Below are 22243 nucleotides of genomic sequence, written 5' to 3' on the forward strand. Positions count from 1 at the left end.
TAATATAGTCCTTTTTTAAATCGTTTTTCTTCCTCCAACTGAAATTGCTTCCGTTCATCACATTTGTGGCACAGCATTGTCTATCGTGTTTTCTCATCCTGCAAAATGTACTATTTTTAAATGAAATGGCTGCAACAGTAATCTCCAGCAAAACAGCCTTGCATTGTTATTCCGGAATCGCTCAAAAAACGTCAACGGATTATGATCAGTAACGATGTCAGACAGATTGCTGGTCACATAAATGTGAAAATGTTGCAAAGCCAGCACCAAACTCAAAGTCTCCTTCTCAATCGTGGAATACATTTTCTGGTGAGAATTCAATTTCTTTGAAAAATAACCAATAGGCCACTCTAGCCTTTCTCCATCGTCTTGTAGAAGCACCGCACCTACACCCACATCACTCGCATCAACCGCCACTTTGAATGGTTTCGTATAATTTGGGATGGCTAACACAGGAGCAGTGGTTAACACAGCCTTCAGGCGGTCAAATGCCTGTTGACACTCCGCTGTCCACTGGAATTTGTTACGCTTCTTGAGCAAGTCCGTCAGTGGAGCGACCACACTGCTAAAATTGGGTACACATTTCCGGTAAAATCCACTCATACCAAGAAATCACATTATTTCCTGTCGTGTTGAGGGTATCGGAAACTCCCCAATAATTTTTGTTTTCACATCGCGTGGGACCATTCGACCCTGTCCGATTGTATGGCCAAGGAAAGTGACTTGGGCCTTTCCAAATTCACTTTTGGCTAGGTTTATCATCAAACCCGCCTCCTGAAGTCGATCGAATAACTCAATCAGATGTTTCAAATGTTCTGTCCATGTCTGGCTGAAAATTACCAGATCGTCGATGTATTCCACACAATTGGGTAATCCTGAAACGACTATGTTAGTTAACCGTTGAAATGTGGCTGGTGCGTTTTTCATGCCAAATGGCATAAACTTTGAATGGTATATACCAGGGGTGGGCAAACTTTTCCGTGCAAGGGCCACATTCAGAAATTCACAATTTTAAAGGGCAGCATTGTATATTAAATAAAATAATTACTTCACCCGGTTATGATTCTGGGCGCCTCATATAGAACATAGAACAGTACAGCACAGAACAGGCCCTTCGGCCCTCGATGTTGTGCCAAGCAATGATCACCCTACTCAAGTCAACGTATCCACCCTATACCAGTAAGTAACCCAACAGCCCCCCCATTAACCTTAAAAAAAAAAAAAAAAATGTTTTAAAAATTTAAATGTTTTTTAAAAAATGACTTGGTGGGCCGCATAAAGACCTTTGGCGGGCCGCGTACGGCACGCAGGCCGTAGTTTGCCCACCCCTGGTATATACCATCTGGATCACAAAAGCTGAAATCTCCTTCGCCCTTTCAGATAAAGGTACCTGCCAGTAACCTTTAAGTAAATCCAGTTTGGAAAGAAAAGATGATTGTCCCATTTTCTCAATGCAATCCTCCAAATGTGGGATAGGATAAGAGTCCGTTCTTACAACTGCATTAACCTTTCTATAGTCCACACACAACCGTTGGGTACCGTCTGGTTTAGGTACCATCACGATGGGTGAGCTCCATTGGCTGCAACCCACTTCAATTATGCCATTTTTAAGCATACTCTCAATCTCTTTGTTAACCTGTGCCAATTTTAAAGGGTTAAGTCTATATGGATGTTGTTTGATTGGAACAGCATTTCCCACATCTACATCATGTATAGCCATTTTAGTACTTCCCAATTTATCTCCACAAACTTGCCCATGTGATATCAATAACTCTTTCAGGTCAATCCGTTTTTCCTCTGGAAGGTAACTCAACAATTTCTCCCAATTATTAAGAGCATCCTCGTTTTCCACTTTAATTTGAGGTATGTCAAATTCACAGTCATCTGGATTTGGTTCTTCACTTTGAGGTAGAATCATTAAAACCTCCTCCTTTTCCTCTCCTTCCCTTTCAAAGCACCTTTTAAGCATATTCACATGACACACTCGGTGACTCTTCCGTCTATCTGGTGTTTTTACCACATAATTCACCTCACTTAATTTCCTTTCAATCTGATAAAGTCCACAAAACCTTGCTTTTAAAGGTTCATCTACCACTGGTAACAACACTAAAACTTTATCCCCACTGACAAAACTACAAACTTTGGATTTCTTGTCCGCTGCCCATGTCATCACATTTTGTGCAACGTTTAAATGTTGTCTAGCCAATTCACCTGCTCTATTTAATCGTTCCCTGAAATTTGACACGTAATCCAATAATGTAATTTCTGATTTCACACTCACCAATTTTTCCTTAATCAATTTAAGTGGTCCTCTTACCTCATGACCAAAAATTAGTTCAAAAGGACTAAATTTGGTAGACTCATTAGGTGCATCCCTAATTGCAAACAGTACAAATGGAATTCCTTTATCCCAATCCTCTGGATAATCTTGACAATAAGCCCACAACATTGTATTTAAAGTCTGATGCCACCTTTCTAATGCTCTCTGCGATTCTGGATAGTACGCAGTTGATTTAAATTGTTTTATTCCTAAGCTATCCATAACTTCTTTGAATAACCTTGGGGTAAAATTCGATCCTTGATCCGATTGTATTTCTGTGGGTAGTCCATATCTAGTAAAGAAGTTATGTAACTCCTCCACAATCTTTTTAGTTGTAATATTACATACTGGAATGGCCTCTGGAAACCTAGTAGACACATCCATTATAGTCAAAAGATGTTGATTCCCACTTTTCATTTTAGGAAATGATCCTACGCAATCAATTAGGACCCTTGTAAAAGGTTCCTCAAATGCTGGAATGGGTATTAAGGGTGCTGGTTTTATCACTGCTTGAGGTTTCCCTATTACGTGACATGTGTGACATGATTGACAAAATTTAACTACATCTTTATGTAGTCCAGGTCAATAAAAATGTTTTTGTATTTTAGCTTGAGTTTTCCTTATTCCCAAATGACCTGCCACTGGTACCTCATGTGCAACTCACAACACCTCCTTTCTATACCCTACCAGCAATACTACTTGATGAACTTCTGCCCATTTTTCATCCGCCTGCATATGTCAAGGTCTCCATTTTCTCATCAAGACATCACTTTTACGGTAATAACACTCCGGTATACACTCAGATTCCTCTTCCGTGGATGCATTCTGATACATCTGTTTCATTTCTATATCTTTTTGATGTAACTCCGCCAATTTTCCTGAACTAAAAATATCTGCCTCATCCTCCACCTGTTCTTGTTCCTTTTTCACCATCTGATCAAAAATCGTTTCTGACAATTGCACTTCAACATCATTGTCACTCTTTGATTTCTTCTCTTGTTTTAACCTGTGACTTTGCGACCTTGTCACTACACAATCCGGAAAAATCCTAGGATATTCGGCCTTCAACACTTCAGTTGTCTGATTTTCCACTGGCTTATCAACCACAGCAGGCATCACTCCTACCTGCGATCCAACTATATCATTACCCAAGATAAACTGTATTCCTGGACAAGATAGTTTCTCTATTACTCCTACTACCACTTCACCACTCTTCACTGGACTTTCCAACCTTACCTTATATAATTGAACACTACTCCTCTCACCCTGAATTCCACATATTACCACCTTTTCTGACAAATTTCTTCCCAAACTGCATAACTCCTCATCTCTTACCATTAAAGATTGACTAGCTCCCGTATCTCTTAAAATTGTGACTTCTTTACCTGCTCCTCCTGATATACATGAGTAAACTTTACCCACACAAGTAAATTCTTTAAAGAGATCTGGCACCTTTTTATCAATCACCTCTTGATCAGGCTGTACAATCTTTTGCCCCTCCTTCGCTTCACTTGGGCTTTCCTTTACCACTTTCACAAACCCCACTGTCTTATCCTGTTTTACCACATCAGCCTTCCCAGTGCTTTTCTTCAACCACCAACACTGTGACTTTACATGGCCTAGTTTATTACAGTGAAAACATTTGAAATTTTTCATGTCTCTTCCACCCTCCTGGATTTATTTTTTAATCTGAGGTGCACTCCTTATTATCTCCTATCAGATCACCTTTACCTTTACCACTTCAGTATTTCTCATGTCCCCGGTTTCTTTCCCTCACAGGCTGAAACTGATGTCGGAAACCAAACTTTGATTTATGAACTAATTCATAATCGTCTGCCATTTCTGCTGCTAATCTCGCAGTTTTAACCCTCCGCTCTTCCACATGAGTTCTCAATACATCAGGAATTGAATTTTTAAACGTACCGGGCAGCACGGTAGCATAGTGGTTAGCATAAATGCTTCACAGCTCCAGGGTCCCAGGTTCGATTCCCGGCTGGGTCACTGTCTGTGCGGAGTCTGCACGTCCTCCCCGTGTGTGCGTGGGTTTCCTCCGGGTGCTCCGGTTTCCTCCCACAGTCCAAAGATGTGCGGGTTAGGTGGATTGGCCATGCTAAATTGCCCTTAGTGTCCAAAAAGGTAAGGTTAAGGGGGGGATTGTTGGGTTACGGGTATAGGGTGGATACGTGGGTTTGAGTAGGGTGATCATTGCTCGGCACAACATCGAGGGCCGAAGGGCCTGTTCTGTGCTGTACTGTTCTATGTTCTAAAAGTATAATTTCTCTGAGTGGTTCATACGTTTGGTCTATATTCAAAACCATTATCCACCTATCAAAATTACCCTGTTTGATTCTTTCAAACTCCATGTATGTTTGACCAGGTTCTTTCCTTAAATTTCTAAACCTTTGTCTGTCGGCTTCAGGCACAAGTTCATATGCACCCAAGATGGATTTTTTCACCTGCTCATACATCTCAGATACCTCCTCCGGTAGTGATGCAAACACTTCACGAGCCCTACCTACCAGCTTTGTTTGAATCAGTAATACCCACATATCCTGTGGCCATTTCATTTGTTTTGCCAATTTCTCAAATGAAGTGAAAAAGGCTTCTACCTCCTTCTCGTCAAACCTTGGCAATGCTTGGACATATTTAAATAGATTCCCACCAAGCCTTCGACTATGACCCTCTTTCTCACTATCATCATCACTATCATCCAACTGTACATTTCCCTTTACGCCTGCCAATTTTAACTGACTGTCATGTTTCATGGCCATTTTCTGAAATTCAAACTCTCTCTCTTTATCTTTTGCCCTGATCTGTATCTCCCTTTCTCTTTCTTTTTGTTCTGCTAGGGCTATTCTTTCTGTTTTCCTTTCTTCCCCCTCTTTTTCCTCTCTCTCTCTTTCGTATTCAAGCTGCTTTAATTCTTTATTTAATTTGTAACTGAATTTTTGCCATTCCAATGAGTCAAACTGTATCTCAGGCAACTTTAAATGTTTAGCCACAGCCATACCTACATCATCTTTGTGCATTTTGTCAGATAATGTTAACTGCAATGGTTTTGCCAAATCTAACAATCTGCTTTTAGTCTCTGTCTGTAAGGTATTGCATGTGACCGTCTCCACCCCCAAAACCTTCAGAGCATCTGAAAGAACCATTGTCCACAACACACTCCCCACTTAACTATAATACCACACCTGAAAAGCATCCACAATATGCTCACCCCTCACTGTCTTTAAGTTAACAAAGCCAATCCAATAGATAGACTTTTATCCCGGACAAGCCCCCAATTTGTTATGGGCTAGGGTTTAGAGAACCCCAAAGTGTATCATGGAGTTCACCTGACCCACAACTTTTACTACATTGTGGTATGGGGAGCACACGGTCCACTCTACAGGTGGGGTAGAGCCGAAATGGAAAAGTATATTTTAAGCAAAACAATGTTTATTCTATGAACTCAAGTTCACCTTTTTAAAACTTACAGTGAACGTCTTAGCAACCATTAATTCAAAAACAACCCCCAAAGACTACAACACTAAGCAATCCTTTAAGTTTTCCTTTTAACATCCATATGACTTAAAACTCCTTTTACCAGAAGCACATCAGGTTAAAGTCACTACTGTTATTAATTTTCAATCATCAGGATCGATTTCCCGTCTTTAGATAACAGACAGAGACTCTAATGCACCTTCTGGCTGTGACTGCAGCTATCCAGCTGTGAAAACGAAACTAAAACACACCCTGCAGCAAACAACGTAAAATGAAAGTAAAAAGCTGACAGACAGCCCAGCCCCACCCACTCATGACATTACTACAGTAATAAACTCCCATTTCTTAACGTTACTCTCACCTGACAGAATGTACAGAAACAAGTATCAAGTGCCCTCCAGCAAAGCCCTCCACCCAATTTTGCACCCTGTGCACAATAAATGACATCTGCCATTCTCTTGCCCAGCTAGATATTGTTCGAACTCATTCTGCAATTTCTGAGCTGCTCGATTGTTATAATTGGGTACAATTGGTGACCATGCCTTCAGTTGCTTAGTGCCCAACACAGAAATTCCCTTCCTACACCTCTGCTTCATTTTTCTCTTTGAGTACACTTCTTAAAATCTACTTCTTTGACCAAGCTGTTGTCCATCTGACCTAATATCCCCTTATATGGCTCAATGTCATTCTTAGTTTTATAATGCTCCCGTGAAGTGCCTTGGGGTGTTTTATTATGTTAAGTAAGATTTTGTAAGCTCCAAATGTGATTATTTTGAATTATATTTCTGAATTCAAGTGATTTATTATAAAATAGGAACAGTAGTGGTTCCTACACTGAGTCATGGGGCACCCCAATCAATACTGTCTGTCCGAACATAATTCCTCACTCAATTTGTATTCAATATGTCAGGCATGAGTAAACTTGCTGCCATGTTTCTATATTGAAGTGCAAGAACACTTGGTTAACTGAGAAACAATTTGGGCCATCCTGAGGTTGGAAAGGGTGGAATATAAATGTAAATTATTTCACATGTGGTAGACGAAGCTCTGCATCAGTGCCATCAAACATTAGGAAAGCTGACCACAATGTTTACTTTGCATTTATGGAGCAACATTAGCAAAGTTCCATTCAAACTGTTTACTTACAGGTTGCCTTCCGGTAGCTTTATTATATTACTAGGACAACAGAGAATCAAAAGATATTTTTCCTTTATGGTATTCATGTTTAATGTGATGGTTTAGGCAAGATTCACTCCTGTTTAATTTTTTTTTAATGTTGCTGTAAAATGAAAGAGTAATGAGATGGACAAGTCCTACATTAAATACATTCGATAAATCCAACTCTACCCATGCTACAAATTCACTGTCCAAGAGGTCTCGGTAGAAATGAAGCGAGTACAAACCCGACCAATTACTGCTCCTTCAGTCCCCACCCTATCATCAGCAAAATGATAGAAATTATCATCAACAGTGCCTTCAAGTGGCACTTATTCACCAATAACTGCTTGCTGATTCTCAGTTTGGGTTCTGCCAGGACCACTTGGCAACGTACCTCATTACATTCTTGGTCCAAGCCCGAACGAAAGAGCTGAACTGCAGTTTGCCAGGTGAGAATGATTGTTCTTGACATTGAGGCATCATTTGATAGAATGTAATATCAGGAAGCCCTAGAAATGGAAATCAGAAAGATGTTTGTGGTTGTTGAAGGCCAATCATCACAGCCTCAGGATATCACTACAACAGTGTCCTAGGCGCTACCATCTTTCACTACACCAACATAAGGTCAGAAGTGGGGATAGGGTGAGGGAGCAGAAGGTATGTCCTCATGAACAAGGTAAGCTTGGAGGGGATAAAAACAGAAGATGCAAGCTCTGAGGGGTGCGGTTTGAAGAGGATTAGCTTGCTCGGCTGGGGGCAGCTGATAGGATGGTGCAGACTTCAGTGACAAAAGTAGCCCGTGAGGCCTTTGCACGTTTTGCTGGATCAGATACCAGATGCAGCGCAGCAAGTGTTAACATTTCTGAGCCTAGCTGGTACAAATGATACGGGCTGACACTGCCATTTCCATCTGGGTCTTCAGCAGCTTTGAAATATGATCATTCCGAAGAGGAAAGACAATTGGTATTGTCAAATTGTTAAACAGGATGAGAAAGGCACCATTCACAGCGAAGAGGCTGCTACAGCTGTTGCAACGTGTTAGCAGCACATGGCTCAACCTCCCATGCAAATATTCCGCTGATCTTTCGAAAGGATGTCAATTTTAAAATCCTGGAATTAGCCAGAATATGCTGGAGTGAAGGTCACAGCCTGAAACGTTAACTATTTCTCTCGTATATAGATGCTAGTTTAAAACAAAGTTTTTGATTTTGTGCTGAATCTTATGCAGTGATTGGGATGTGTCTTGTTATGCTCTTAGCGTAGCATAAGCTGCTTCCTTGATGTGCACTCTGACAAAGGAAGGTTCAGACGTGGAGATAACTTCAACATTTTTATTGAACTATTTACAATTCTCCTACTCGGGTTTGACTCTACTGTTAATCCTCTTATAGCTACTCAGACTGGCAAGCCAGTCTGCTACAATCCACGTGGTGGGTATGATATTGAATCAACCCTGTGTCTCTACTCACTGAGTGTCTCCACTGGAAAGAGGAAGATTGTGTGTGCTGTGTCCTTTATATATGGCTTGGTGTAATGCCCATTGGTCGTGTCCTATCTAACTGGCCTATTGGTTGAGTGTTTGTGTGTCATGTCTCTGGTGCTCCCTCTAGTGTCTAGCTAGTCTACATGTATTTACATTAACCCCTTGTGTATTTACAGTGATGCATATCACCACAGGGGGGAGGGGGGAGATTTAGAACAGCCGAAGAAATGGACAGACATTTCTTGGATTTATCATATGTAATTAATGAATTTCCATCCATAAAAACGCTACTGAATGCTGCATTTAGTGCAGGGCTCCCTCCAACCACATCCATTCCCCTCGCCCATTCTCACAGCTTCAATCCCCACCCTAATGGAAGTTGAGCCAGCACTGCTTTATTATAGATTGGGCAGACTTCAGGCCAAGATTAATAGGCTCTTTTGGTGAGGAATTGCTACAGGCAAACGAGAAGGAAAGGTACAACTTGATCCACCAACATACTGCTTTAAAAAAAAAACAATTTCCATTCAGCACCACCGATGAATGATCACACTAGTCTAAAAACTAGGTGGCTGGTGGTTTGCAACCCTTTAGTTTTGAAGGGCGGATTATGGAAGGTGAGATCCTGCCCACGACGAGCATGCAACCCAGTTACTGTCACAGTGAATATTTGAAGGCTACGGGACGACATGCTGGATACACTGGAAGCCCTCCTCAACTGGTCTAGATTTTGGCATAGGTCTCATTGAGTTACCAGGCAGCAACAAGAGGAATATGGGAGGAGGACTTAGAACAAGTGACGGGCTCGCATCTGAAGGACATAACTAATGTTGGAATAATTCCACCAACTCGGAATGCTATTTCCTCTCTGTATTTCCCTCAAATGTAAAATCAGTTTTTTTTAAATAAACGAAGCAATCTATTATCGCGAGCATTGGAAAATGTTCTGAATCAGTCAGAGAGTTGGTCCTAGTTTAGAAGTGCCGCTGCAACCTGCAAACATTGAGACATAACCTGAAATGTCACTGCTGGAGGGGGGGGCACAGCACTGTTGAGTGGTTATAACAGGGAAATATCGTGCAATAAACCTTACTATGTGTACCAGGCGAATTTGAAGTGCTGTTTAGTGAATGGCTTCTCTTTGTGCTGATGTCTGTCTGCAGCTTCGTGCAGTCAGATTGCGCCCTGACAGAGCTGCAGTCTGAGGATTGGGCCGCTGAGAGAGAGGCAGAGCTTGTCACCAGGAGCAGACCAATGAATGCTGACGGCTGTCGTGTCTGACAGTTCGATCCCTTGGGGCGTTTATAAAGAAGCCACTTTCACTGTTACACAATTGAAGCCTCCGGATAAAGTGGACGCTCGAGGTGGCTGGAAATAACTGCCTTTCCAAAACTTCAGACAAACTTTCCCCATGGGTTTTTGAGCTGATCCGGGAAGTTGGTTGAAGGAGGAGCTGGGCTGAGGGACTTTCTCTGGCGGGCTTTGCCTCCGGGGTGAAGATGCTGCTGTTGTCCGCGGTGCTGTGGGGCTGTAGCTGGCTGCTGCTGGACGCCAGGATAACCAAGCGCTCCGCCAGCTGCCCCCACACGTGCGATGTGTCCGGATGCCCCGAGCTGCCCTCTGACTGCCGGGCAGGGCTGGTGCCCGATCCCTGCGGCTGCTGCCGCCTGTGCGGCGCCGCCGAGGGCGAGTCGTGCGGCGGCCGCGGGGATGAGGCCAGGTGCGGGCAAGAGCTGCAGTGCTCCGTGCCGCCGGCGCTGATCCCGGCCAAGCGGCGGATCAAGGGCGTGTGTGTGTGCGCCAGCAGCGAGCCGGTGTGCGGCAGCGATGGCAGCACCTACCACAACTTGTGCCAGCTGAAGGAGATGAGCCGGCAGGCACAGGCACACAAGCAACCCTCCATCATCTTCATCCAGAGAGGAGCCTGCGGACTGGGTAAGGGAACCACTCAGAGAGCTGTCCAAATGTGCTCATTTTGTACTTAATCAGTAAATCTGAAAATATGGACAGTCCATAATAGGGGCTGTATGTAAGTAAATGCTATGAGTGCATATCCACATGTTATTGGCGAGTTAAAATAAAATACTTGAGATTATAGTTATTATTGTTACCTTCAGCATCATTGCTCCCTTTAGCATTCTCATTCAAAAGAAAAAGTCCACACTTTCTCGCGTGTGCCATATTCTCTGTATAATATTGACCCAGAACTATTAGTAAAATAAAGATAGTTTTAAGGGATTTATATTTGTGCTGGTAAACATTAGAAATAAGATATAGGGCGAGATCCTCCGGCAGCAGGACATCCCTGGCCTGCCGATGGCACAGCTCCGCGGTGGGTTTCTTGGCAACAAAATTCCATTATCAGCGATGGGACCAGAGGATCCTCCCACTCGCCAATAACGGGCCAGAGAATCTCGCCCGGAGTTTTAAATGTGTAAATGTTAATGCTGGGCATGGGTGTTTGTATATGTGGGAGTTAAGTTCCAACTATGTTTCTATTGTGCTCAGAGAGGGCTAGCATGAATAATAAATAGACCAGCAGAGGTATTGGGCGTTGCTTAGCAACTGGGACTTTGTAAGATAGAGACTCTTTTAAGTTTTAGTTTTAACTGGAAGCCAGAGCAGTTGTAGACAGGACACTGGGAAATGAACAGCTCTCTCTGTGGGAAATGCCAGGAGAAGCTGGACAGGACAAGGGTGTTGTAAAGATGTAAGCTTCATTAGGAACAACGTACAATTGAGATAACTAGGGAATTGGAATAGAAAGAAAATTTAAGACACTTGAAGTTAAGAGAACAGAGACCAAGGTATTGTTCAGAAGAATTCAATGAAGTGTAGACAATTGCAGTAACCAGATTTAAAGTGGGACAGCAGCCTTTAAAGGTAAATCAAATGTTTGATGCCATTTTAATACAGTCTGGAAATCGAGAGTTAAAGCAATTGTGAACAGTTTGCACAGAAGTCAAGACAAAAGAAATTCTAAAGGAGTTGGTGTAAAATCCAGTACTGGATTTGCTGTTAAAGGTGGAGTAGAGGCTTTGTTTAAAAGTGTAATTTGAAAAACCTGGTCTGGTGTTCGTAATGCAAATTGCTAAGGGAAAGCATTATTATGAGAAGAATATAAAGTGTGTTTTGGAGAGTAGAGTGGAGTGGGGCGGGGTATGATCATACCTGGGAGGTGGCCCAAAAGATGCAGTGAGGGTCCTCCCGCCAAAGTTCCCAGACAACGTCTGCACATCAGCTGATTGGGAAGTTGAAACCTCCAGTGGGAAATTATCCTGCACCTCGAACTATTCGATACTCGGATCAGAGACTTCAAATGGTCCCGATTCTCTTTAAAGAAAGATTCGAAGGGTTGAGACCATTTCTAACTCCTGAGTTACTATAGTGGCCCTACTCCAAAACACCGACTGCCCTCCCAGGCTACCCTCTTGACCCCAACCCCCATAACACCCTCGCAACTCCCATTTCCCACCCCCTAACTACCCCATCACCCACATCTCTGACTGCACTCCTGGTGTCATAAATAGGGTGCAGGTTTGCTGCCCTAAACTGAAGAGTCCCAGGAGCAGGAACGATGCACATTTCTCACCAGGTCAGAAGATTAGGTGAGAAACGTGGAACTCATGACTAAGGTCAGTAAAAAAGATCCGACTGGCAATCCGACTGTCATTCTTACTGACAATCCGACAGACAATCCGACTGACGATCCGACTGACGATCCGACTGGCGATCCGACTGACTGGCAATCCGACTGGCGATCCGACTGACTGGCAATCCGACTGACCATCCGACTGGCAATCCGACTGACACTCCGACTGGCAATCTGACTGCAAATCCTGGCAATCTGACTGCAAATACTGACAATCCGATTGCCAATTTGACTGGCAATCCGACTGGCAATCCGACTGGCAATCTGACTAACAATCCGACTGACAATCCGGTTGACGATCCAACTGACGATCTGACTGGCGATCCGACTGACTGGCAACCCGACTGGCAATCCGACTGGCAATCCGACTGACAATCCGACTGGCAATCCGACTGGCTGACAATCGGACTGACAATCGGACTGACAATCTGACTGGCAATCCGACTGGCTGACAATCGGACTGACAATCGGACTGACAATCTGACTGACAGTCCGACTGACAATCCGACTGACAATCCGACTGACTGGCAATCCAACTGACTGACAATCCGACTGACTGACAATCCGACTGACTGACAATCCAACTGACTGACAATCCGACTGGCAATCCGACTGCAAATCCTGACAATCCAATGGCCAATCCGATTACCAATCTGACTGGACATCCGACTGGCAATCCCACTGACAATCCGACTGGCAATCGGACTGGCAATGCAACTGACAACCGACTGGCAATCCGACTGACTGACAATCGGACTGGCAATCGGACTGACAATCGGACTGACGATCCGACTGACAATCTGACTGACAGTCCGACTGGCAATCCGACTGGCAATCCGACAGACTGACAATCCAACTGACTGGCTATCCGACTGACTGACAATCTGACTGACTGGCTATCCGACTGACTGACAATCCGACTGACAATCCGACTGACAATCTGACAGATAATCTGACTGGCAATCCGACTGACAATCTGACTGACTGACAATCCGACTGACTGACAATCCGACTGGCAATCCGACTGGCAATCCGACTGACAATCCGACTGACTGACAATCTGACAGACAATCCGACTGGCAATCCGACTGGCAATCCGACTGGCAATCCGACTGGCAATCCGACTGGCAATCTGACTGGCAATCCGACTGACAATCTGACTGGCAATCCGACTGCAAATCCTGACAATCTGATTGCCAATCTGACTGACAATCGACTGGCAATCCGACTGGCTATCCGACTGGCTATCCGACTGGCTATCCGACTGACTGGCAATCCGACTGACAATCCAACTGTAAATCCTGACAATCCGACTGCAAATGCTGACAATCCGATTGCCAATCCGACTGGCTGACAATCCGATTGCCAATTTGACTGACAATCCGACTGGCAATCTGACTGACAATCCGACTGACAATCCGGTTGACGACCCGACTGACGATCCGACTGGCGATCCGACTGACTGGCAATCCGACTGGCGATCCGACTGACTGGCAATCCGACTGACCATCCGACTGGCAATCCGACTGACACTCCGACTGGCAATCTGACTGCAAATCCTGGCAATCTGACTGCAAATACTGACAATCCGATTGCCAATTTGACTGACAATCCGACTGGCAATCCGACTGGCAATCTGACTGACAATCCGACTGACAATCCGGTTGACGATCTGACTGGCGATCCGACTGACTGGCAATCCGACTGGCAATCCGACTGGCTGACAATCGGACTGACAATCGGACTGACAGTCCGACTGACAATCCGACTGGCAATCCGACTGACTGACAATCCGACTGACTGGCAATCCAACTGACTGACAATCCGACTGACTGACAATCCGACTGACTGACAATCCAACTGACTGACAATCCGACTGACGATCCGACTGACAATCTGACTGACAGTCCGACTGGCAATCCGACTGGCAATCCGACTGACTGACAATCCGACTGGCAATCCGACTGGCAATCTGACTGACAATCCGACTGACAATCCGGTTGACGATCCAACTGACGATCTGACTGGCGATCCGACTGACTGGCAATCCGACTGACAATCCGACTGGCAATCCGACTGGCTGACAATCGGACTGACAATCCGACTGACAGTCCGACTGACAATCCGACTGGCAATCCGACTGACTAACAATCCGACTGACTGACAATCCGACTGACTGACAATCCAACTGACTGACAATCCGACTGACGATCCGACTGACAATCTGACTGACAGTCCGACTGGCAATCCGACTGGCAATCCGACTGACTGACAATCCGACTGACTGGCTATCCGACTGACTGACAATCTGACTGACAATCTGACTGACTGACAATCCGACTGACTGACAATCTGACAGACAATCTGACAGACAATCTGACAGACAATCCGACTGACAATCCGACTGACTGACAATCCGACTGCAAATCCTGACAATCCGATTGCCATTCTGACTGACAATCCGACTGGACATCCGACTGGCAATCCCACTGGGAATCCGACTGACTGACAATCCATCTGGCAATCCGACAGACAATCCGTCTGGCAATCCGACTGGCAATCCACTGGCAACCGACTGGGAATCCACTGGCAATCCGACTGCGGTTGCCAATCCTCCAAATTTCTGGCCCATTATGTTTGGACATGTGTACTGTACTGTGATCAATTTCATGCGTGTATATCTATGAAAACGATTCTACTTGAGCATCAAATCTCAAAGCCCTTGAAGAATGAGGCTGTTCCAACTGTAGATTACTCTTGATAATTTAGGCCATTTATCTTTACCAAAATGGAATTATCCAATAATTGTGTGTTTGCGTGCGTTTGCTTGCGTGTGTTTCAGGATTACCTTGTTGTAGCTGAAGGTATGTCCTGAAACCTATATAATTCACAGTCAGGTACATAAATATATTTTATGGAAATGGGCCTATCTTTTGTCAATCCCAGTACTATACAGAACCCAATAATTTTTTCCAATTAATGGGACAATTTAGCGCGGCCAATCCACCCAACCTGCACATCTTTGGGTTGTGGGGGTGAAACCCACGCAGTCACGGAAAGAATGTGCAAACTCCACACAGGCAGTGATCCAGAGTTGGGATTGAACTCGGGTCCTCAGCGCCGTAGGCAGCAGTGGTAACCACTGTGCCACCGTTCCACCCCTCACTGTCTAACCTATTATTGTACGTGAACCTGAGTGTGTGCGGATGTGAATGTTGGAGCGTTTTTATTATTTTTCTTACACCAAGCCAATACAATGAGTAGAATCCTCTTTACTTTTTGAAAAAAACTAAAGGAAACCTGTTGATTTTGCCAAAGCACATATAACATTTAAGCACCCATTGAATTGGCGGGCATATAGTTTTTAAAATAAAACCTTGTTGCAGTCAAATGATAGAGGGGAGTCATTCAGCCCCTCTCATCTGATTATAATAGAAGTTTGGGAATTGTAGTCATGATGGGAATCAGAGACAAATGATCAAATTGATCCCTATAAGTATTTTAAACCATCCCAGGCAGGTTTGTTTGTAGTTTGATTGCAGTACCAGATACTTAAACTGTCCACAATAGAGGCTAGTACCTCCTCAGAATAGAGTAAAACACTTGGAATAGTGTACAAGCCTGATTCATTGAACAGTAAAGGAGTGCAGCCAGTAACCTTCCGATTAGGCACGCTACAACCTTCCGGTCTCAACATTGAATTCAACAACTTCAGATGATTAGCTCTACCCCACTTCGACCCATTTGTTTTCATCCCATTTCATTTTAACTGTCTTTTACCATTTCTTTCTTTCTCGTCTTTCCTTATATGTATTTAACCCCCCCCCCTCCCCCCCCCCCCCCCCCCCCCCCCCCCATCTGATCCACCTTTCCTTACCCTTTCTCCCCTTTGCTTCCCCCTTCCACACCCCACATCTACATCGGTCACAGTTTATCCTCTGATGTTAGTTTCTCTGCTGTTTGGCCTTTAACACCTTTTGTTCTCTCTGGGGCTGCTATTAGCACTCTCCCCATGGTTTATGTGGCTATTAATACCCCATTTCCCTGGGTTTCTGTAGCTATGACTCATCTTTCATTCTCACTCCACAATATAAATAATTCCCACTTTCTCTGTCTTATAGCTTTGACAAAAGGTCATCGGGACTCGAAACCTTAGCTTTTTTCGCCCCCTACAGATGCTGCCTGACCTGCTGAGATTTTCCAGCATTTTCTCTTTGGTTTCAGATTCCAGCATCCGCAGTAATTTGATTTTATCGAGTGCAGCCAGTATTTAGAAATAGGTGTCCAACCAAAAGCTAGGAAATCCAAAAGGTTGAGGCCACTCATTTTTTCAATTGAACCTGACGAACAGAAAGTGGATTTGTCATCTGAAATGGACAGGTTAGCAGTGGCCAATATACAGTTGGAGCAGCGGGGACTGGAGGGAGAACTTCAAGCAAAGAAAAAGGCAAGAGTGAGGTAAGAAAAAGTAAAGAGAATCCCAAAAATAAAAGAGAGATGAAAGGAAGGAAGCAGGTGAATTCCAGAAAAAGGAGAGAGAGCAAACTTTCCATAGGGAAAGGTATGAAAGGGAATAAAGGTAGCTTGAACTGATTTGAGAAAGAGCCTCTATCTATACCCAGTGAGGAAACGATTAATGAAGTAACTTCCTGTAACTCAAGACTGAGTGTTAAGCTCTTAAAATGCTCATAACTGATGCCAAAGTTTGATAAGGGAACATGGAAGCGCTTTTGTCTCATTTGAAAGCTTACAAAGAAATCACAGTGGCCAAAGGAGGTTCAGACACTTCTCCTGCAAAGCAGACTGACAGGAAAAGTCTGTGAAGTTTGTTCCCCATTGTCTGATGAAAGTTCAACAGATACTGACTGCCTATCACGAGTACTGCAAAACCTTCTGAACTTTCTGCAAAATTGAAAGGGTCAATTAACGTTTTTGGGATTGATATGAGAACCTCAAAAAATGTGATTCTCTTCGCTGAGTTCAAAGTCATTTCCCATTCCATCTTCCCTTTAAACAAACATCCTAGTAGGTATTCTGGTCCTCTGTGGAGGAACAAAGAGTCTCCAAAGCTAGACAAGGAGCCATCATAGCAGATGACTATAAATTAACACACACACACACACACCCTAACTCAAAGTAAACTTGAATCCTATGATTCTTATTGGCTAGAGGGAGGTAGCCCACTCTGTTTTTAAGTGTGGAAAGCCTGGACAACTGAGAGAGTTAATGATATATCAAAAGATCAACAGGGGGTGCTGCCGTCCAAGACAGTATTTGTCGCCAAGAAAGTCATTAGCCTGTGTTCCAATGTGTCAGATGACCAGAATACCTACCAGGACTTTTTTTTAAAGGGAACTTGACCCTAGGTTTTTTTTGGAAATGCTTGAGAAAGGGGATCAGCAATCTCAGAGATATTGGTTCTTTGCAAACTTTGTTTATGGCAGGAAAAATAGATTTTTGAGCTGAAAGCAGTGTGTTGGAGAATGTTAGAAATTCCTTTAATAAAGATATATACCTGCATAGCAACCTAGTTACAGGGCTGGAGATGTTGGGAGTGATCCCAAGCGTGCCCATGCAGAGGTTAGACCTTTTATTAGGAAATGGCTTATCATGTAGGAAATGACTTATCCCTGTTGTGTTATGTACTCTGGGATAACACAGGCTGCAACCCGATGCAGCTTAGACCAAAAGATACTCCAGACTTTGAATTAAGTTCAATGTGATTTATTGAACCATTAGCACAGTTCTCTGAGTTCGACTCTCCTGCTAATCTTGCAATAGTAACTCAGTCGAACTAACCAGTCTGCTCTAAGCCACGTGGTGGGTGTGATGCTTCTGATCTGCCCCTGTCCTACTCTCTAAGTGTGACTTGTGGAAAGAGACAGAGAATGTGTGTCCTGTCCTTATATATGGGTTGTGTAATGCCCCCTTGTGGTAGTGTCATCTCTGGGTGTCTTGACTGCTCATTGGTCGTATCCTATTCTATATGTTCATTAGCTGTAAGTCTGCACGTCTCTGGTGCTCCCTCTAGTATTTACTTAGTCATAGTGTATTTACATTAACTCTTTGTGTATTTACAGTGATGCATATCACCACAATCCCGTTGGAAGGTATCATCCCCAAAGAGTCGAGGGCAGTCCACAAAGACTGAGGGAAACAAACAAAATTCTGCACAGATGCAGAGAGCTGGCAGAATCCCAAAAATCTGCCAGGTGGCAATGGAGCCAGTAAAGGTTAAGGAAGCTACAGGACAGCCAATAAAGTTTAAAGGGGCCAGGATAGAACTCTCCGAGTTTAAAGGGGCCAGGATTGAACTCTCAGAATTTAAATAATAATAATAATAATAATCACTTATTGTCACAAGTAGGCTTCAGTGAAGTTACTGTGAAAAGTCCCTAGTCGCCATATTCCGGCCCCTGTTCGGGGAGGCCGGTATGGGAATTGAACCTGCACTGCTGGCATTGTTCTGCATTACACACCAGCTCTTTAGGGGCCAGGATAGAACTCTCAGAATTTAAAGGGGCCAGGATCAATTCACAAGAAAGCAAAAGTGCTGGAATAGAGGCCGTAGAGGTTGAAGGAAATGCAGCAGATAAACGGTTAGCAGAGAACTCCTTCCAAGATTTAAATAGGGACCAGGAAATTTTCCAAGCAGACCAACAGAAAATGGGGGAGATGCCTCATCTAGTTGAAGTGCCACAGGAGAATGCAACAGAAGCTGGACTGTTCCCTGTTGGCAGTAGCGCCCCAGAGGATATGGTACAGATTGGGGGAAACCCATTTCAGAGGTGAAGGAAAAAGAGAAAGTAATACATCCTCAAACTCTCTGGAAATCTAAAGGAAATCCAAATGAAATCTGATTGGAATTAGTCATTGGAGAATCAAATGGTCGCGTGCCAAATTAAAATCTAACTAAACACAGCAATTCACTTCAGAGCCCACTAAAGTCAAAACACAGGAGGAAAACCCAGACCCACACAAGGCTCAAGAACAACCTACCACCCACTGACACCTTAGAAAGATTTGTCAATGTACCAGAAAGAGTACTATTAATCCCATGGGTTGTGAAAACAGCCATTAGGGAGTAAGAAATACTCTTCAGTAACCTGTGAAATTCGATGCCCTCAAACTTTTGCACTTGAACATCCACTAAACCCAAATCCCACAATCAACACTGAGAATTGCATCCCATCTTCATTGATGTCTTTCTGTTGAGTGTTGCACTGAGCAAGACTAATATGTTCTCAACTGCAGACAGTCATTATTGAACAACCTTATTTCAATTATAATTGTAAAAAGAGAGAAGGGTAACTTTATTGAAAGGAGAAAGTACTTGATACATATCAGAAGAAAAATAGATTTTTCTAAAGCGCAAACAATAACCTCAAATTGGTCTGTTCCACGACAGCTGCCCAAAATGGTACATGTGTTATCACCCCCTTGGTAGATACATTACCAAGTTGCTGAGTAACCTTATGGTGGGTACTATGGTCAGTCACTCCATTCCTGGTTTAGCTCACCAGGCTAAATCGCTGGCTTTTAAAGCAGACCAAGCAGGCCAGCAGCACGGTTCGATTCCCATACCAGCCTCCCCGGACAGGCGCCGGAATGTGGTGACTAGGGGCTTTTCACAGTAACTTCATTGAAGCCTACTCGTGACAATAAGCGATTTTCATTTCATTTTCATTTTCCTCTCATCTTCAGTGGTGACTATTCCACCATGACTGCAACAGAGAGCCCTAAAGCAGCGTCCCTTTAAACCACATTTCTGGCTATATTCTAGCCTTTTGAGGTCTGATGCAGTCTTTTCCCAAAACACATCTCCGGCCTTATCAGTTCCTCTCACAGGCTCTGCGAAGACATACAGACTTCGCAGTTCCCAAGTTGTTTACGCGTCTTTTAAATCATAGAATCCCTACAGAGCAGAAGGAGGGCACTCGGCCCATTGAGTCTGCACCAACCCTCTGAAAGTGCACCCTACCTATTCCCAATCCCCAGCCCTATCCCTGTAACCCCTTAACCCCACCTAACCTTTGGATACTTGGGGGCAATTTATCATGGCCAATCCACCTAACCTGCACATCGTTGGATTGTAGGAGGAAACCGAAGCACCCGAGGAAACCCACACAGGGGAGAATGTGCAAACTCCACACAGTCACCCAAGGTCAAATTTGAATCCTTGATCATGGCGCGGTGAGGCAGCAGTGAGAACCACTATGCCACCCTGGCACCCAGGATGTCTTCCCATCTGCCATCCTTCAAGAGTCTCGTGCACCAAACTTCATTCTATGGTGCATCATACTGGGTGACACCATGTGTAAGGTTACTTCTTGTCCTGACCTGTCGTCCAAGGGTCACTGAACGCAAGAAGAGAAAGGACTTCTGATAAACAAAGGGCAATGTATATTAGTATTCTAGCTTCAGAAACAGAAAACAAAGATGTATTCTAAATGCCAGCTGTGCTTGGTCAGTCTGAAAAGAAAACAAGGGGCGGGATCCTTGTAAATCCATTGGAGGCAGTGTAGAGGGTGTTTACTAGATTGATACCTGGAATGTCTGTCTTATGAGAAAAGGTTAGACAGGCTGGGCTTGATTACACTGGAATGTTGAAGATTATGGGGTAACTTGATTACAGTAGATAAGATCCGAAATGATCTTGACAAGGTGGACTGGAAAGAATGTTTCCTCTTGTGGGTGAGTCTAGGACTTGAGGGCACTGTTTTAAAATAAAGAGTTGCCCTTTTAGGACCGAGATAAGGAGAATTATTTTCTGTCAAGAGGATACTTTGGAACTCCCTGTCTCAGAAGGCGGTGGAGGCGGGGTCATTGAATATTTTTAAGGCGGCAGAGGTAAATAGATTCTTGTTAGGCAAGGGGTATCAAAAGTAGATGGGAATGTGGAATTCGAAAGACAAGCAGATCAACCATGATCTTATTAATGACAGAGCAGATATGAGGTGCCGAATGGCCTATTTCTCCCATTCCTGGGCGGGATTCTCCGAGCCTCCGCACCGAAATAGAGCTCGGCGCGGGGACGGAGAATGGGACATCAGACCCGCGATCGGGTCCAACGCATTCTTGCGATTCTCTGCGGACCGGAGAATCGCCGCCAGTTGCACGCGCGCGGCTGACGAGGCACCAGTCGGGGGCCATTGAAAGAGGCCCCCGTGGCGATTCTCAGCCGACAGCTGGCCGAGTTCCCGTCGACGTGGTTCTAACATGGTTCCACCCGGCGGGCACTCGGGTTGGCAGCTGCGGACTCAGTCCACAGCCGCCCTGGTGGGGGGCGGGGGATCACCAGGTGGTGGGGGATTGGGGGCCTCCAGGACGGCCAGGCCCACGATCGGGGGCCACCGATCTGCGGGTGGGTGCAATCTGGGGGGAGGGCCTATATGCGGGGGCCGGTCCGCTATGTGGATCTGCCATGTTGCGCGGGGCTGCCACCACAGCCGGCCGTCGCGGGCATGCACGGACCCGCGGCTGGAAGTACAGGGCCCTGTATCGGCAGCCGGAGCTGGGCCAAGGGGCCCGTTGACGCCAGAGTTAAACGCACCGGTGTTTATGCCGGCGTCAACACTTAGCTGCCGTTTCAGAGAAACCCGCCCAATGTATGTATATCCTGTTAACAAAATATACAAGGCAAAGTAAAGTGCTCACTACATTTATCTGTAAATATATTGTATGTAACCAGCAACAAACCATAATTTAGTAAAGTATGTGATAATAATTTGATTGAATAAGAGCCTTTATTTAATTTTTTTGGAAAGCTCTGTTTCGTCGTCTTCTTTGTTACAATTTGAAGGAATGCATTTTCAAAAGCAATCAAACTGCTGAGTTGTTGAGAGAACTTTCCACATGCTTTCTTTACAGATACCTGATAAGCGCCTAAGGGCAGCACGGTACTACAGTAGTTAATACTGTTGCTTCACAGCTCCAGGGTCACAGGTTTGATTCCCGGCTTGGGTCACTGTCTGTGTCTGCACGTTCTCCCCGTGTCTGCTTGGGTTTCCTCCAGGTGCTTGGGTTTCCTCCAGGTGCTCTGGTTTGCTCCCACAGTCCAAAGCTATGCAGGTTAGGTGCATTGGCCATGCTAACTTGCTCTTAGTGTCCAAAAAGATTGGGTGGGGTCACTGGGATAGGGTGG

The 22243-nt window shown here is 44.5% G+C and overlaps 1 protein-coding gene across 1 annotated transcript in view; it reads left to right on the forward strand.

Moving 5' to 3' along the window:
* The first annotated feature begins 9724 nt into the window (after positions 1–9724).
* htra1b (HtrA serine peptidase 1b) overlaps positions 9725–22243 on the forward strand; it is a 57958-nt gene continuing 45439 nt past the window's right edge. Inside the window, exon 1 of the mRNA XM_038821798.1 lies at positions 9725–10382. Coding sequence (XP_038677726.1) covers positions 9947–10382 — 436 coding nt within the window. The 5' untranslated portion in view covers positions 9725–9946. The remainder of the gene's footprint in view (positions 10383–22243) is intronic.

The sequence above is a fragment of the Scyliorhinus canicula genome, chromosome 16, assembly GCF_902713615.1.
Source record: "Scyliorhinus canicula chromosome 16, sScyCan1.1, whole genome shotgun sequence".
NCBI lineage: Eukaryota > Metazoa > Chordata > Chondrichthyes > Carcharhiniformes > Scyliorhinidae > Scyliorhinus > Scyliorhinus canicula.